This window comes from Lytechinus pictus, chromosome 2 (genome assembly GCF_037042905.1).
Source record: "Lytechinus pictus isolate F3 Inbred chromosome 2, Lp3.0, whole genome shotgun sequence".
Taxonomy (NCBI): Eukaryota; Metazoa; Echinodermata; class Echinoidea; order Temnopleuroida; family Toxopneustidae; genus Lytechinus; species Lytechinus pictus.
Genome location: NC_087246.1, coordinates 63,642,511 through 63,659,448, shown reverse-complemented (window position 1 = coordinate 63,659,448; position 16,938 = coordinate 63,642,511). Strand labels below are relative to the sequence as shown.

Genomic DNA, 16,938 nt, shown 5'->3' with positions numbered 1-16,938 from the left:
TAGTTTTCTGCTGGTAAATAAATGAAGGAAAAGGAGAGAGAGAGACAGAAAGAGAGAATTAGGGATGGGGGGCCGGCACAGTACCCCCCACTTTTTGAAGCACTGAAAAGGTGCCCTTTTTACGCAAGAAAAATGCCCCCTCACGAACGTGTACTGTGCCCCTTTTATCGGAAGAGAACCCATTTAGGTGTTACCAAGTGCCCTTTCTCGTAGAAGTTCCCATTTTTTTCTTCAAAAAATGCCCCCTCACGAACGTGTTCTGTGCCCCTAGCACCTGAGAAGGACATGTTTTATGTCATCTGCATGAGCAATTGCTCCCTTGCCTTCTTGTATATCCTTTCTTGAATCAGTACCCCTTTTTACCAAAGAAACGTGCCCCTTTAACAAACATGTCCTGTGTCCCTTTCACTTGAGAAGGATCCGTTTTATGCCGTTAGCAAGTGCCCCTTTACCTTCTCAGGGGTGCCCTTTCTCGTATCAAGGCCCCTATTAATTTTTACCTAAGAAAAGTGGCACGAACGTGTTCTAGAACTGTTCACCTTTCACCTGTGAAGGACCTGTTTTATGTCTTAACGAGTGCCCCTTTGCCTTTCTCATAGGTGCATGCCTGTTCTTCATATCAGATAAGTTGTCCTGAAAACGATTTTTTTTTCCCCGTGCTCGATGAGCTCCCGGTTTATTTATTTAACGCCGTACTGCCGGGCGTTGTGCTTCCTAAATTCTGCAAGTGCATAATCAGGGATATTGCATATTCCTGGCATAATGAATAAAAAACTTGTAAAAATAATTCCACGTGCCTTAAGCTTCATGAGTCATGTGAGTGGTGGGGTAGATAGGCAGTGGCGTACCTAGGATTTTCCACAGGGGGGCAAATTCGTCCGCCAAAAAATTTGACAAGCAAAAAAACAAAAACTAGGTCTTCAACCACAAATAAAGGATCTCGTCCGCCAAAAAATTTGACAAGCAAAAAAAAAAAGGTCTTCAACCACTAATAAAGGATTTCGTACCAGAAAAAAATGTTAAAAGCAAAAAAAAAAAAAAAAAGTCTTCAAGACTCGTCAGGGGGGGGGGGGCAGGGATATGTCCCTTGCATGGGTTGTGACTCGTCAGGGGGGGGTACAGTCTGCCCCCTCTGCCCCCCCGTAGGTACGGTAGTGTAGATAGGCCTAAGTCATTTTTTTTATTTGTTTTAAGATCATGGCCGTACGCATGGGGGGGGGGGCGGCCCCTCCGAATTTCGCGAGCTCGTCAAAGACTGAACTGAAAATACGTATTTCCAGTTCAGTGATTAAGGCCCTCTACGTTCGTTAGCGGGAAATCAACATGGCTCCTTACAGGTGTTAGAGTCGAACCAAGAACGATTTGTATGATCAATCCATACTAATCTTGTCAATTATAGAGGTAGATATAAACAATCTTCTGAAAATAATTAGATAGAATGTCGATGAATATGAAAAATTAATTTTTGTTTCAATATTGTGGATGATAAAGTGTTTCAAACGATGTTTTGAAAGGCGAATGTAACGCTAACGTCTATGTTTTGCATTGATAGGCGTGCATGTAGGCTTTTCAATTTTAGTTGGGAGCTCCCCCGCCGAGCGTCGGTGGAGTTCGGGTACGGTGCGCAGGTGCGCTGCATGGACAATGATACTTATCTGGTCTATACCTTCCTGTACTAGACTGATCTTGAGGTTGAGCTGTAACGCATAACAACAAGGTTTATCGTAGACAGCTGGCAGCCGTCTGTTTCGAGGAGTTTTTTAACATTTTTTTTTTTTTTATTTCTCCTCGTACACGGCTCGGAGTCAGACGGCTCGCTATCGTGCAGCCACTGTGGCGCTAATGCAGTTTCGCATCGGCCGATTAATACCAGCATACGTCATACCTCATCAGAGTCATCACCAATACTTGTTCCCAAATGTCACTCATGATAAGTCTCACAGTCACATTTCGAGGTCAATATACCCACCTCTTTTCCAAATATTGCGATCGGGAACGGCTGTATTTCACTATTTTCAGCTTTGATCTCGATGTCGTTCGAATCCTCACTCCTCAGTCTCAGACATCACTTCGCGGATCGCCTGGATTCGCCGTGCGCCGTAATGTTGATATGGACTGAAGTTAGCAACCTAATCATGCGAACATGTGGCGAACATCCTGCCAGCAGAGTGCAGGCGAATCTTTTGGTTGTTTAACTTCAGTCCATATCATCCAGAGTGTCAGGTAGTAATTTTGACACTCTGATGGAATGATTTTTTTTAATTTGAAATTCAGATCTCATTGTAAAATTGTGACAAAGTGAAACAAATAGTGCCAAGCAGAAATTAAATTTTCCGATAGTAAACACATGGGGAAATGGCAATCTCGACACACACAAAAATAAGGATTTGCAATTTATCTCTCAATCCTCATTTCTAATGATCCTATAAACTTGTCTTTAGCATCAAAAGAAGCCCCTGAGTTCTTTTTCCATACGGGTACTGTACATCTTAAATGAGTTGAAAATCAATTCAGATCACATTTTTAAAATTTGCCCCCAACATTGTGCCATTCTTTCCACAAAATCAGCCCGTTTTATGCCAACACTTTTCAGTGTGGCTTTCAGACACCCAAAATTTGCTTTCGTGATGCAATATGGCAGGATGGAAGAATCCTAGAGCTATTTCTCCCTCCATGATTGTAGATCTACTTCTGTGTGGTCTAGGCGCATGGCCAATGTGGGAGACGATCTCCCATATTGAATACTTGCTTTGCAAAAGTACAAAAGAAACAACACCAACAAGAATATAATTTTTTCCACCCAGAATTCAGTTGGTCCGAATCCAGCTCATAAATTTTATGAGAATCAAAGCTCGACCAGGAAGGGCCAGGTAACCTGGAGCAACTGAAACTGATAATTATGGACAGGCAAAAATTCAATGTTTGACCTATTTCTGTTTTTTAAAGAGTGTTCCCATTTTTGGAAATTTTTAGTAATTCCCATTTTTTCGGTCAAAGTTGGCAGCTATGTAGCTGTCATGAATCTGTTTCCTGCTTTCAGTTAGACAGAGTTGTATATAGTTGTAAAGACTTGCTCAGAGAATGAGCGACTTTTAATCAATCCGTCTAATTCCCAGCAGATATACATCTCCTTTGTGGGCTGAGGACAGGCCTGAACCATGTTTCTCTATGCACTAACTCTTCAGCGAGCCACAGGCATCGTCCAGTGCATACATGGAAACTTTGCTGGCACCAAGCAGCAAGAGTTGGTGGTCGGACGGGGTAAACTCCTGGAGTTGATCAAGATAGACCCCAACACTGGCAAGCTCTACACTGTACTGAGTCATGAGATATTTGGGATCATCAGGACATTAATGCCTTTCAGGCTAACAGGAGGAAGTAAAGGTCAGTATAGCACTGGTTCAATCAGCAATCTTCGCAAGGACTGTCACACCATTGGTTTGCCAATATATGCCATGTGAAGCGGCTTTTTTTGTAAATATATCATCAATCTGAATTTCAGAAACTATTCCAGGCCATAAATGATATTTTAAGACCGAGGCCACTTTTTGAAAGGGTACAATTTTATATTTCAGCATATATTGAGAAAATTGTAAAGGGTAGAAAAATATCAAAGGCCAAGACCTTGGATTAATTTAAGCCTACATGTAGTTATTCAGTCACAAAAATTTCAGTTATTAGTGATTGAATATTCTATGAATTATTTTAAAATCAAGTTAAATCTGTTAATATATTACAAACTGTGCTTCCTATGTAATCTCATGATAATTTTCTATGTGAGTTATGGTTCTTGCAACAAATGTGGTGTGTAAGTGTACCAACTTTTCAGCCAAGGTCCATTGATAACGTTTGTTACCTTATATACAAATTATGTTATCGATGACTTGACAATGAGTAACATTAATCCCAATACTAGATTTGTTTAAAGTTTGATGTCATGAATGGTTTCTGTTTTGGCCCACTGGTGTCACCAATGCAAGCGTTTAATGTTATCCTTCTAGTTCATTTATTATATTTTTAACTGTTTTAACTGTTTTAAAGAAAATAACAAAGTATGTGTGATGATTTTAGAGGTGTTTAGTTGATATTTGTCTTCTGACAACATTCTTTGGTTTTAATTGATTAAGAATAAGAAGCACTAGTTGTCATTTCAAGAATTCTGCCAGCCCAGACAATTTGTTATTCTTTGACAGTTATCGTAGTCACAGTCAAAAGCTACTGATTTTCAGTACCAAGGATTTCACTTCTTTAGTCAGAGCTGAAACTTTAGTCAGTGCTGACAACTTTCATTTAAACCTGTAAGTGTCCGACTGTTGCTATGCAAACTGTCAGAAAATGATAACTATTCAGTGTTGTAAACTTTCATTTAAATGTCAATAGAATTCAATAGAATGCTGATTATCTCAAAATTCAGTAAGTTGGTATCCATACTGCTGATTGATGCATGTTTTAACTTTGTCTCATTTTAACATTGTTCCATTTGTATGTTTCTTCTTTGACCAGATTTCATAGTTGTTGGATCAGACTCTGGACGTATCATCATCCTTGAATACAATGCTGCTAAAAACTGCCTTGAACGGGTATGGTATAGGTTACATACTTTAGGATACTTTCAGGTGGGGGGATCAAAGGGATATATATTAATGAAATTTGTCTTTGAAATTATCCGTAATGTGATATTTATCCAATGAGTTGAATCCATGCCCACATATGGTGGGTTTAACTGGTGTGAAATTATTTGATATCACTTTTGTCACATTCAACAGATGCTTGCTGTGAATGTGACAAAAGTGATGTCAAATAATTTCACACAGAAAAAAAGTGATATCAAATAAGTTCACACCAGTTGAATTATTTGATATAACTTTTTTCACATTCACAGATGCTTGCTTAATTTTATTTTGATAAAGAGTAGATACATGTAGGTATGATATCTAATATAGTTCAAGAAAGACTGATTTCATCAACTTTATTTGCTGACTTATTTACATAATATTTTGCTCATTTGATATAAATTCAATGGCTCAAAAGTTGCATACACCGACACCGATCATAATATTTGGTAATGCTACTTCTAGTTTTTTTATGTACCATATACATGAAAAGTGAATGAAGTAATATTCCATTGTTTTTGTGCAGAAATCTTCATGAACATAGTGCAGAGGCCCAGGGAAAAAATTAATTTTTTTTTTTCGGGGGCTCCATTTTAAATTTTTTGTCAAATTTCGGGGGCTCCATTTCTACCTTTCGGGGGCTACTTTTTGCATTTCGGGGGCTCTTTTTGAATGCTACTTTTTTGTATTTTGAGGATTACCTGTTCACTTATTAATGAATCATCACTTTTTGTTTGATATTGTATGATTTTGTAAGTTATTTTTTTCATGCTTAGAATCTTGGGTGTGTGTGTGTGGGTGGGTGTGTGTGTGTGTGGGTGTGACTGTGAGTTGGAATTGGATATAAATGAATTCAATATGTAATTTCTACTCAGTCTATTCCAGTACAATACCCTGTACTCAGCCATGTACATGTAATAAATGCCCACATTATTTATCAAATACCCTAACTTTTTGTGAAGTTCTTTGAAAACGCAGATCTCCATGAAAATTGTATTTCTCTATGGGGGAGTCTAAATTTGGTGAGAATGTATTCATTAAGAACTTAAATATACATGACAATGAAGAAATCATCAAACTTTATTGGCAGTTTTGAATAATATACCCGAAATGTAAACTCTGTCTGAAACAGAAAATCACCATCATTGAGGCCTTTACTGAGCGAATTGTCCCCCAGAGCTCTGGCAGAGAGACATAGCTCAGACTGGCTAGCTAATACAAGCGCCAATGCGTGCGCCTGCCGCCGGCCTTGTAAAATAGATGGAGCTTTGTTTGATGATTTATTGTCTGATATTTACCACATCCCCGAGAAAAATAAAACAAATGATTTTTAAGTTATAATTAATAAATAAGGTAAGTTATTTTGGATGTTAATAGGCCGTTTTGAAAAGCAAAGCCGAATGACAACTCACCAATGATAGGTTACTAGACTCGAATTATTTTATCACAGAATTGTGATAACTGTAGGGGAAACATGTGCATTAGAAATTGCACATGGTGGTAGTCATAATTGACCCCTATACATGCAACTGTTTCCCGACCGTCGCGTTCATTTTTTTTCCATACCTGGTACCATGTGTGTGGAAATACGTGGTACAGGAAAAAAGACGCAACTTCGGAATTTGAAACTGCGCTCCTCGCTATTTTCAAGGCTTATTCATGATTTTGAGTGTGGATTTTGGATGATTTTTAAATGGTAAGCGGAGCTCGAGCATATGGCGCTAGTGGTTGGTTGAGTTGTTATCACTCGGCAATAATTTCGGGGGCGACATTCAGATTTTATGTCGCCCCCGAAAGCATGATTTTGGGTGATTTCGAGGGCGACTTTAGGCATTTCCGGGGCGAATTCGCCCGCCGCCCCCGTGTATTTTTTTCACTGCAGAGGCCCATTTTGACCATATGATGGCTATTATTTGAGATTAAGAAATAGCCCTCACTAGTTAACAGCCACTTTGTAATCCTCACAATTGTTATCTTTCCTTTCAAGGTCCATCAAGAGACATTTGGTAAAAGTGGGTGTCGGCGTATTGTACCCGGTCAGTTCCTGGCTGTAGACCCTAAGGGGCGTGCCGTCATGGTGGGTGCGTTGGAGAAACAGAAGCTTGTATACATCCTGAACAGAGATGCACAGGCTAGGCTGACCATCTCATCCCCTTTGGAAGCCCATAAATCAAATACCTTCTCATTCCACATTGTAGGGGTTGATGTTGGCTTTGAGAACCCCATGTTTGCCTGCTTGGAGATTGACTATGAAGTGAGTAGTACCTAGGGGGTGTTTCACAAAGAGTTAATTATGACTTAGAGTCGCAATTAAATGTCCGGTTGCGTGCCACCATATAAAAGGCATCGCCGCATTGGTCAAATCATGTACAAAGGACACATGCTACTGTGTATTAATGATATTACACGTTGCATATCATGTGCGCGTCAGCACGAAGCATGACTTTAAGTCACACTTAACTCTTTGTGAAACACCCCCAGGGATTGTTTAACACGTGAATAAATGTGCTTAATATTAACAGTTGATTGTAACTTTTTGTCTACATGGTTTGCCAGAGACTCAAGTTATGCTTTGTTGTACAATTTACTGTATCTATTATGTTACAGGCCGCTGGAATGACGTTGGGTTATTTTAAAGTTGATCTTAAAAACTGGTGTTAGTGTTACAGCAATAATTACACCAGCTAAGATATTGAATCTAAAGTGCTGCTAAGATTTATGTGACTTAGGTGTGGGGATATCAATTTCATGATTGGTATCGTATGATTGATATGATATTTTTATGATCCTATATTTAATGCTGAGTGGAGTTTCGAACCTCAAGGTACTGGATTCTAATCTTACCGATATCTACATAAGAATAATCAGCTAATTGCAGTTGGTAATTGCTTTTGTTATTTTCATTTGAGTGCAGAAATGATGTGCTTATGCTTCCGTGTTTCACCTGATCATTGAATTGATTATAAACCTAGCATACTGATCTGCACTTTTGTTAGAACAAAAAAGTCTCTTTTTGGAGAATTTTCGACTGTGCATGATGATTCACCTGTAAACCAATTTGGATTACGATCTTATAATTTGTTTTTCCTTTTTTTTCTGTTTTTCATCCCCCTCTCTGTTATCTCATTTGATATACACTGGCTAAAATTGTAATTTCTTTAAATGATTTTTTATTCATTTGGATGGCTGCACTAATATCTGGTGATAATGTGAATGAATATGATTATTTTTTTGTAATAGGATGCTGATAGTGATCCAACAGGGGAAGCGGCCCTGGCAACCCAACAACTACTTACCTATTATGAACTGGACCTGGGGCTAAACCATGTGGTTAGGAAATACAGTGAACCATTGGAGGAATATGGAAACTTACTTATTGCAGGTAAATATGTGATTTAAAGAGGAGGGGGTGGACTCACACTAGGGGTCCTCTAATAGACTCATGTGCAGTAGGTATAAAATAACACTGTAGCCGTAAAACAAACTTGGATTGAATAGATATGACAGGATAAAGTAGGAAATGTAGTCTATGTCATAAACACTGGTACATGTTGAATTTAGGAGTATTCCTTAGAGAGTGCAGAAATGATGTGCTTATGCTTCCGTGTTTCACCTGATCATTGAATTGATTATAAACTTAGCATACTGATCTGCACGTCTCATTAGATACCTTGTCTTGTGTCTTTCTCCATTTGAAGAGTATATTGATTGGATGAAGTAATTGCCATGTTAATTTCATTATTCATACTGTTATTTGTATAGGGTTATTTAGTTTTTGGATTCAGATCTTACATTTTATTGAAATATTCCCCTTTTTTTGCGACTTGACCTTTGTTTGGGGGATCTAAAGCCTATCCCTCCCCCATTACATTTTTCATACAGTCAAAGAAAATCAGGTTTTCCTTCTATTAGAATTAAACTAAATGTTGATATAACAGTTCCTGTCTGATCATATTTTTTTATGCCTTTGGACTGACTAACCATCTATCCCACTTTTGTTCTTCCGATAACTAAAGAATCCGATTGAGGGATCAATTTCAAATTTGGCATATATGTGAGTGAAAGTGGTCTAATTTGATTCAGGGATTGCAAATTCAAGGTAAAAAAAATCAAACATTCACCAAAGTATCATGTGATAACCAAAGAACAGTTTAAGGTATAATCCGATCAACCTTGTTCATGTATGCATGTGGGAAGGATAATTATATGATTAGATTTTGGGATCACAAGTTCAAAGGTCGCAGAGGTCATCATTTGAAAAGTTGACAGTTTTTGGGTGTGTAATATATGTCTGATCTGGCAATTGCGGAGACACAAATTTCAAATGCATGCAATGAGGAATCCATGGAGTTCGTACCTGAAGTTCAAATAAGATTTATTATGGTCTGTCAACTTTTTCTACAGTACCCGGAGGAAGTGATGGTCCTAGTGGTGTATTGATCTGTTCCGAGAACTACATCACTTACAAGAACTTGGGAGATCAACCAGATATCAGGATGCCGATACCACGCAGGAGGGTAAGGAAGAAAGATGAACAAGCAATTGAAAATATAGGAACATTCTTATTGTGACACATGCAATCTTTCTCTGTAGGTTTCCAAAATTTTATAATGATGATAAAAAGGGAAAAGTGAATATCATTGGCTCAATGATAAGCAAATATACATTTTCCTTGTAATGAAATAAATACAGCTACTGTAATCTTTATTTCTTTATGCCTCTGTCAACAGTGGTCACCAAAAACGTTAAATTTTGGGGACCATTCTTTTCATAATTTGAAAATTGTTCCAACAATTAACTTTAAACTTTTTCTATGGTCAAAGGTCATGTAGATCATTGTATGTATGATAAGGCTGCGCAATGCCATTGCAATGAAATTTTATCAGCAAGAGATACAAGACTTCATATTTTTGCGATTTGATCGCGTTGGTGGGATCCTCACTATTTATCACATGAATAATTGTTCTCAATATCATTTTTGTTTTGGGGAATATAATTCTTTCAATAAATTTCAAATTGATAACTTTCAAGTTTACAAAAACCAAATGATTTCTTGCCTCAATTCATGCTCAGAAACTTTAATTTTCATTCTGGGCCATACTTTTGTACACACTCAGCTTACAATATTTATTCTCCCTTGGCCTTGGTGACTGTGCCTGCGTTCAGAGGCAGTCATCACTGTAGACAGAGGCATACATTTTGAACTTGTTCTTTAATAATTCATTATGTTTATGCAGAAATGATGTGCTTATGCTTCCGTGTTTCACCTGATCATTGAATTGATTATACAACCTAGCATACTGATCTGTACCTTAAACTTATTTGTATTACTTAGTCCCTGATGTTCATTCCTAATAGTTTTCACCTTTATTTCCATTTACTCTTTATGTAGAATGACTTGGATGATCCTGAAAGGGGTATGATATTTGTTTGCAGTGCGACCCACAAAACAAAGGTAAGAACTGTTAATGTTTAGAAACAGGCCAATAATGCATTGACTTCAGTTGGACTAATTATGTATTCATGTGGCCATACATTGGGTCATGTTGAACTGAGTTCTACTAAATTTGGGTTGTAGATGTTTTTCATCATGCTCATCATGGGGGGAGGGTGGGACTGGAGGCTCCCTTCATCACGTTTAACTCTGAAGTTGTTATAGGTCAGTTTTTGTCTCACCTGCATAGCAGAGTGAGACTATAGGCGCCGCTTTTCCGACGGCGGCGGCGTCAACACCAAATCTTAACCTGAGGTTAAGTTTTTGAAATGACAGCATAACTTAGAAAGTATATGGACCTAGTTCATGAAACTTGGCCATAAGGTTAATCAAGTATTACTGAACATCCTGCCTGAGTTTCATGTCACATGACCAAGGTCAAAGGTCATTTAGGGTCAATGAACTTAGACCATGTTGGGGGAATCAACATCAAAATCTTAACCTAAGGTTAAGTTTTTGAAATGTCATCATAACTTAGAAAATATATGGACCTAGTTCATGAAACTTATACATAAGGTTAATCAAGTATCACTGAACATCCTGCATGAGTTTCACGTCACATGACCAAGGTCAAAGGTCATTTAGGGTCAATGAACTTTGGCCAAATTGGGGTATTTGTTGAATTACAGCCATAAATTTGAAAGTGTGTTGGTCTAGTTCATAAAACTTGGACATAATAGTAATCAAGTATCACTGAACATCCTGTGCGAGTTTCAGGTCACATGATCAAGGTCAAAGGTCATGTAAGGTCAAAGAACTTTGGCCACGTTGGGGGTATCTGTTGAATTACCATCATAACTTTAAAAAGTTTATGGATCTGATTCATGAAACTTGGACATAATAGTAATCAAGTATTACTGAACATCCTGTGCAAGTTTCAGGTCACATGATCAAGGTCAAAGGTCATTTAGGGTCAATGAACTTTGGCCAAATTGGGGTATTTGTTGAATTACAGCCATAAATTTGAAAGTGTGTTGGTCTAGTTCATAAAACTTGGACATAATAGTAATCAAGTATCACTGAACATCCTGTGCGAGTTTCAGGTCACATGATCAAGGTCAAAGGTCATGTAAGGTCAAAGAACTTTGGCCACGTTGGGGGTATTTGTTGAATTGCCATCATATCTCTATAAGTGTATTGGTCTAGTTCATAAAACGTGGAAATAAGAGTAACCAAGTATCACTGAACATCTTGTGCGAGTTATAGTAGTTTTCAAAATCAGCACTGCTGCTATATTGAATCGCGTGATGCAGGTGAGACGGCCAGAGGCATTCCACTTGTATGTGGTATATACAATATATTCTAGATTTTAGTGAATGGTTGTTTTCTCTTTCTTACAGTCCATGTTTTTCTTCCTTGCCCAAACTGAGCAAGGTGACATCTTCAAGATCACGTTAGAGACAGATGATGACATGGTGACAGAGATACGCATGAAGTACTTTGACACTGTTCCAGTTGCAACTTCCATGAATGTCCTAAAGACAGGCTTCCTCTTCATTGCATCAGAGTATGGCAATCAGTGAGTATGATATTAGTAAAATGGCCTGAATTATCATTGCATTGATCAACCCTAGAATAACGTAGACCACGCTTTGTGTGCCTGTTGTGAAATCATTCACGTACAGGGGAGCGTTCATGAAACAAATAGTGCTTTTCACTGAACTTGCTCTGAGCCAATCAGATGCAACGATTTTGGTAGTTCAAAATAATATACACTGAATATCACAGACTATTAGATTCATGCAAAGCTCCTCTAATTATATTTTACTTCAGGGTACAGTCAGTTACAAACCTAGACCTCACAGGCCACTGCTTTTGGTAGAAAATTTTGTAATCATTTCGCCAGTGCAAAATTATTTTCAACCCTCAAGTGTTACCAAACCAGTATTTAGCTTACGCATATTTATTTTGTATTTTTCCCAAAATGCATGTAAATTTAATTTGTAAACCCAGCACTGACAAGCCTCTTTTCTACATGGGATTTAAATAAATATTTCTTCTCCTTTTCTTGTTTAGCTACCTGTATCAGATTGCCCATCTTGGAGACGACGATGATGAGCCTGAATTCAGCAGTGCTACACCTCTTGAGGAAGGGGATACCTTTTTCTTTGCACCTCGTACCCTCAGAAACCTTGAAGAGGTGGACCAGTTGGAAAGCCTTTCTCCTATTCTCGCTTGTCAGGTGTGTTTAATAGATCATGGTGGTGTTTCTCTTGTAATGTTATGCACAACTGAAACATGTTCTTGGCTACTACTTGTAAATCGGCTAAGACAGAGATATATAATTTAGCATGGTGCACGACTGGAACATGTTCTTAGATACACTTGTAAATCGGCTAAGACAGAGATATATAATTTAGCACGGTGCACAACTGGAACATGTTCTTAGATACTACTTGTAAATCGGCTAAGACAGAGATATATAATTTAGCATGGTGCACGACTGGAACATGTTCTTGGCTACTACTTGTAAATCGGCTAAGACAGAGATATATAATTTAGCATGGTGCACGACTGGAACATGTTCTTAGATACACTTGTAAATCGGCTAAGACAGAGATATATAATTTAGCACGGTGCACAACTGGAACATGTTCTTAGATACTACTTGTAAATCGGCTAAGACAGAGATATATAATTTAGCATGGTGCACGACTGGAACATGTTCTTGGGTACTACTTGTAAATCGGCTAAGACAGAGATATATAATTTAGCACGTTGCACGACTGGAACATGTTCTTAGATAGTACTTGTAAATCGGCTAGACAGAGATATATAATTTAGCTCAAGAGAGTCACCAGTCCTGTGTTAGGTCTTGCACAATTAAGAACAAATCCCCACCCCCTCCTGGACCACTCGCTGAAAGAGTTGCGTTTTAACAAAACTATGTAAAAAAAATCAAGCAGAAGCCCCTGATAACATGCTGTTGGTTGGTTGTAATCAAAGTTGCGTTTGATTGCAACTGTTTCTGCAAATGGCCTCTCGGCAGTGTATCTCAAAGTCTAGCAATCCATCTCAAAGTTGATTTGTATGATTGATTGCTCATAATTATCAATACAATCTGTTGTAGAATCCGGTCTTACAATCCATCGTCTGCTTTGTGTAACAAAGCCATTGGGTGTATCTCATGATGCAATTTGTGAATTATCTGCATTGATTATTGTCAGGGGCTTCTGAAATCCTCATGGCTGTTAGGCTGAGAACAACTTTAGCAATGATAATCATGGATTTGATTCTTCCATTTTACATTCTGGAAACCTTATTGAAATGACTTACAAAGCTGAATCACATATATCATAGTGCTGGGCTTTGTTTTTGTAATTACAGTTTTGGCAAAGATAACATAACTCATATTTTAGGGCACCAAGGCCCAAATATACTGTATGCAAAAAGGTAGTTGCAAAATAATCGTGATTGAATTATTAGTATCAATCATTGGTGGGATTAACAAAGGTGGGTTACATTTATTTTCATAGTAAAAGTGCAGGTGAAAGGGGGCTCACTTTATGCTTGTTGGATTGGTTTGTAATTAATATAAATGTGTTTTAATGAATTGGATTTGACCATAGCTGAAAGTGTTCATTTTTCACCCTTAAGTGGGCATTCAATATTGAATTTTGTTGAGAATGCATGCTAAATCAAGCATACTTAACCGCAATCTCAACATAAACCATGGGTTAAGGTTAACCCACCTTTTTTTTAATTTGGGTCATAATCAAGAAATAAGTTTGATTTTCATATTTGAATCCTGTAGATTGCAGACTTAGCCAGTGAAGACACTCCTCAGCTCTATGTAGCGTGTGGTAGAGGACCAAGGTCATCCATGAGGGTTTTAAGGCATGGATTAGAGGTAAGTGAAGTTTCTATGCTGAAAGAACATCCCATTTTGTATGATTATTGTCATCACATCTTGATGTGATTGATTTTAAGTGCTTCATATAGTTTAATAATAATAATTATAATGTTTTATTGAAATGATATGAAACTGGGATCATTACTTATTTGTTTATGATAGCTATAAAATGTTTTCAGGTGGGCAAGTCACTTTGAGGAGTTGTAAATTTCTAAGTGGTATGAATAATTTTGTTTATCATTTACTAGGTAATCCTATGTTCACAACTCATTGGTGAAGAAAAAATGGCAGTATAGTTTGAGGGACATTTGTATGGATTCACTATGATATCTTGAGTTACATTCTTTGTATTTTGATATTCCTTTTACTCATTGCAATTTTAAAAATAGTATGGGAAGAACAGGGACAAAGCATGAGAGACAATATTCTCCATTAGCTAACCTCATGTTTGAAGTGTATTGCAAAGAGTATGTATACAAAGTATAGCAGTTTTGAGGATTATTAGAGCAAGCCTTTGATTCTCTGCATAAATGAGCATAATCTATTAGTTATTGATTTTTTTCTCCATTTATTGGTAATGATGTGCTTGCTGGATTTTGTTTCTATTGCGCAGTTACAGCCATGGTTAAGTGGGAGTGGTGGGGCTGAATCACCCACAAGTTATCAAAATAGTGCAGTCTTTAGGGTTACAAAGCAGCATTACAAGTTTTATTCAGCATTTCGCATCAATAGGAAGCAATGTAAATTTGAATTGTATGGAATCGTTATTTTTGAGAAAAGTTGCAGACCTCTACGGGTTAAAAAAAAAGAAAGAAATCTTCGTCCTTTGACTCCTTGCTATCTCATCATCTCTAGGTATCTGAAATGGCTGTATCAGAGCTTCCTGGTAACCCCAATGCTGTATGGACTGTCAAGAAGAAATCAGATGGTAAGTCTATTATGAAACCCTAGGTAACCATTTCATGAAACAAATAGTGACCTTTTCACTGACTATTGTTATAAGCAACTGCAAATCCTTGTATCTGATTGGCTGAGAGCAAATTAGTAGGTGAAAATCACTGACAAAACACTTTTCATGGAATACTCCCCAGGATCTTGTAACACAAATATTTTGGGATCAATATCAAGTGCAATACACATCCCATTTGGTTGATTGATGACACACGTTTTTGGTACGGAGTCCTTGGTCTCGCATTCAAAGGCTAAATCTCGATTGTAGGGAAGTATTTTATGATGAATCACATTAATCATTTTGTGCAAGCAATTTTTTTCCAATCATGCACACAGTCATTTGCCCAGATTTATGTTGCAGGGCATGGTTTGGTTAGTGTGTGAATCTGGATTTTTTTTTGTTCTTGTTTGTTTAAAGTCAATTGTTACTTCTTTCAAAGTATACTAACTGGTACTGGGCAAATGAAAGTAAGATCCCCATGTTTTCATCATACTTTAAATGTAGAAACACCTGTATTTTTGTGTACAATAAAAATTCCTATTTCAGATGACTTTCCTACATGGTTATCAATTCTAAGTAGCATCTCTGCATATGTGGACTTTATAAGAGATGTGTTTTTAGATGATCTGAGTATGGCTTATGTTTTTTTAACTGTGTGTAGATGAGTATGATGCTTACATCATTGTGTCTTTCGTCAATGCCACCCTGGTCCTCTCCATCGGTGAGACTGTAGAAGAAGTGACAGATTCTGGTTTCTTGGGTACCACGCCGACCCTCTCATCATCACTTATAGGAGATGATGCACTCTTACAGGTAAAGATTAACAAAAGAGATGATTTCAAGTTTGTGTCTGTGTAATTAATATATAACAGAAAATGACTGCATAATTACAACATGATCAGTTTACAACAAGCATGAAAATTATACCATGAAATACAATAATTTTTACTCCAAACTTATTGTCTTTTTGTCTTTTTTTAAGTGACTTTTTTTTAAAGTATACACTCTTTTGTCTCTCTTTTGAAGAGATAAATGAGACTGCTCTTGTTCACTCAAAACCAAGCAATTTTTTTTCTTCAAATATCAGTCTTTACTAGTACTTCTACTAGCAACTTAATCCTGAATGAAGTTCAGTAATAGATTCCATGTCATACATCTTCATACCTGCCAACCATTCCGATTTTGGCGGAATTATACCGATTTTTCGACCTCCATTCCGAATTCCGAATTTTAAAACCAAAATTCTGATTTTCGGGTTAATCAATATAGTGTTGAAATTATTGAAACGGCTGTATAATGCGACTAACGCATGCACGGCTGTAAGATGCGACTAACGCATAAACGACTGGACCGCATGGCTACGCAAATGCGCTAGCTACACGATATACACAGAGAGCGACTTTAAACGGCGCGAACACTGCTAAGTGCGCAGTTCCATTGCAAATACATGTGAAAATTAACGAGCATACACGCAACGGCAGCACTTAGGGCGCTACATTTTGAGGTGTTGTCGTTAGCGTTGACTTCCAGAAAAAAATGGCGGCTGACATTGGCTAGCGAAAGAGCCAGTTTTTAGTGAGGACATATTTTCATAATCCACGAACATCGGAAAAACCGTGAAAAAGTAACCTTTTTAGACCCCTTGTTTCCCAAGTACGATGTTAACAACTCTTCAGTCTATGTATTGGTGAGTGGAGCCAACGCGGTTCAGCTGAACAACCAAAATACAGAGACTGAAGCTTTTGGTCTAGCATTCTATGAGAAACACACAACTAATTACCGTCAGTTTTTCAAACCTAATTGACTTCAAAGTCATCGATCACAACAAGGTAAGAAGCCACTTGGTCCTCTCCCCCTCCCCTAAATTTGAGGTGGGGGCAGACCCCCCCCCTCCTAATTTTTTTTTTTTTTTTTTTTTGCTTGTCCAATTTTTTACCTGTGTCCATCCCAAAATTTAAGGTGGACCCCCCTAAATGTTTTCTTGGACACTGACCTGGCCCGCGAAAAGTTTCAGTATTTTTGGAGG

The 16,938-nt window shown here is 37.7% G+C and overlaps 1 protein-coding gene across 2 annotated transcripts in view; it reads left to right on the top strand.

The window, feature by feature from the left end:
• Positions 1 to 1,288: 1,288 nt before the first annotated feature.
• The window catches only part of LOC129253819 (splicing factor 3B subunit 3-like), a 33,215-nt gene continuing 17,565 nt past the window's right edge, over positions 1,289 to 16,938 (top strand). The window contains exons 1-12 of one of the 2 annotated variants that reach the window (XM_064095371.1): positions 1,289 to 1,401; positions 3,120 to 3,384; positions 4,504 to 4,580; positions 6,601 to 6,867; positions 7,854 to 7,995; positions 9,018 to 9,130; positions 10,006 to 10,068; positions 11,448 to 11,626; positions 12,124 to 12,289; positions 13,862 to 13,957; positions 14,816 to 14,888; positions 15,574 to 15,725. In XM_064095371.1, coding sequence (XP_063951441.1) covers positions 3,159 to 3,384; positions 4,504 to 4,580; positions 6,601 to 6,867; positions 7,854 to 7,995; positions 9,018 to 9,130; positions 10,006 to 10,068; positions 11,448 to 11,626; positions 12,124 to 12,289; positions 13,862 to 13,957; positions 14,816 to 14,888; positions 15,574 to 15,725 — 1,554 coding nt within the window. In that variant the 5' untranslated portion in view covers positions 1,289 to 1,401; positions 3,120 to 3,158. Of the gene's footprint in view, positions 1,402 to 3,116; positions 3,385 to 4,503; positions 4,581 to 6,600; positions 6,868 to 7,853; positions 7,996 to 9,017; positions 9,131 to 10,005; positions 10,069 to 11,447; positions 11,627 to 12,123; positions 12,290 to 13,861; positions 13,958 to 14,815; positions 14,889 to 15,573; positions 15,726 to 16,938 lie in introns of both variants that reach the window. The other variant, XM_064095372.1, reaches the window with a different exon arrangement.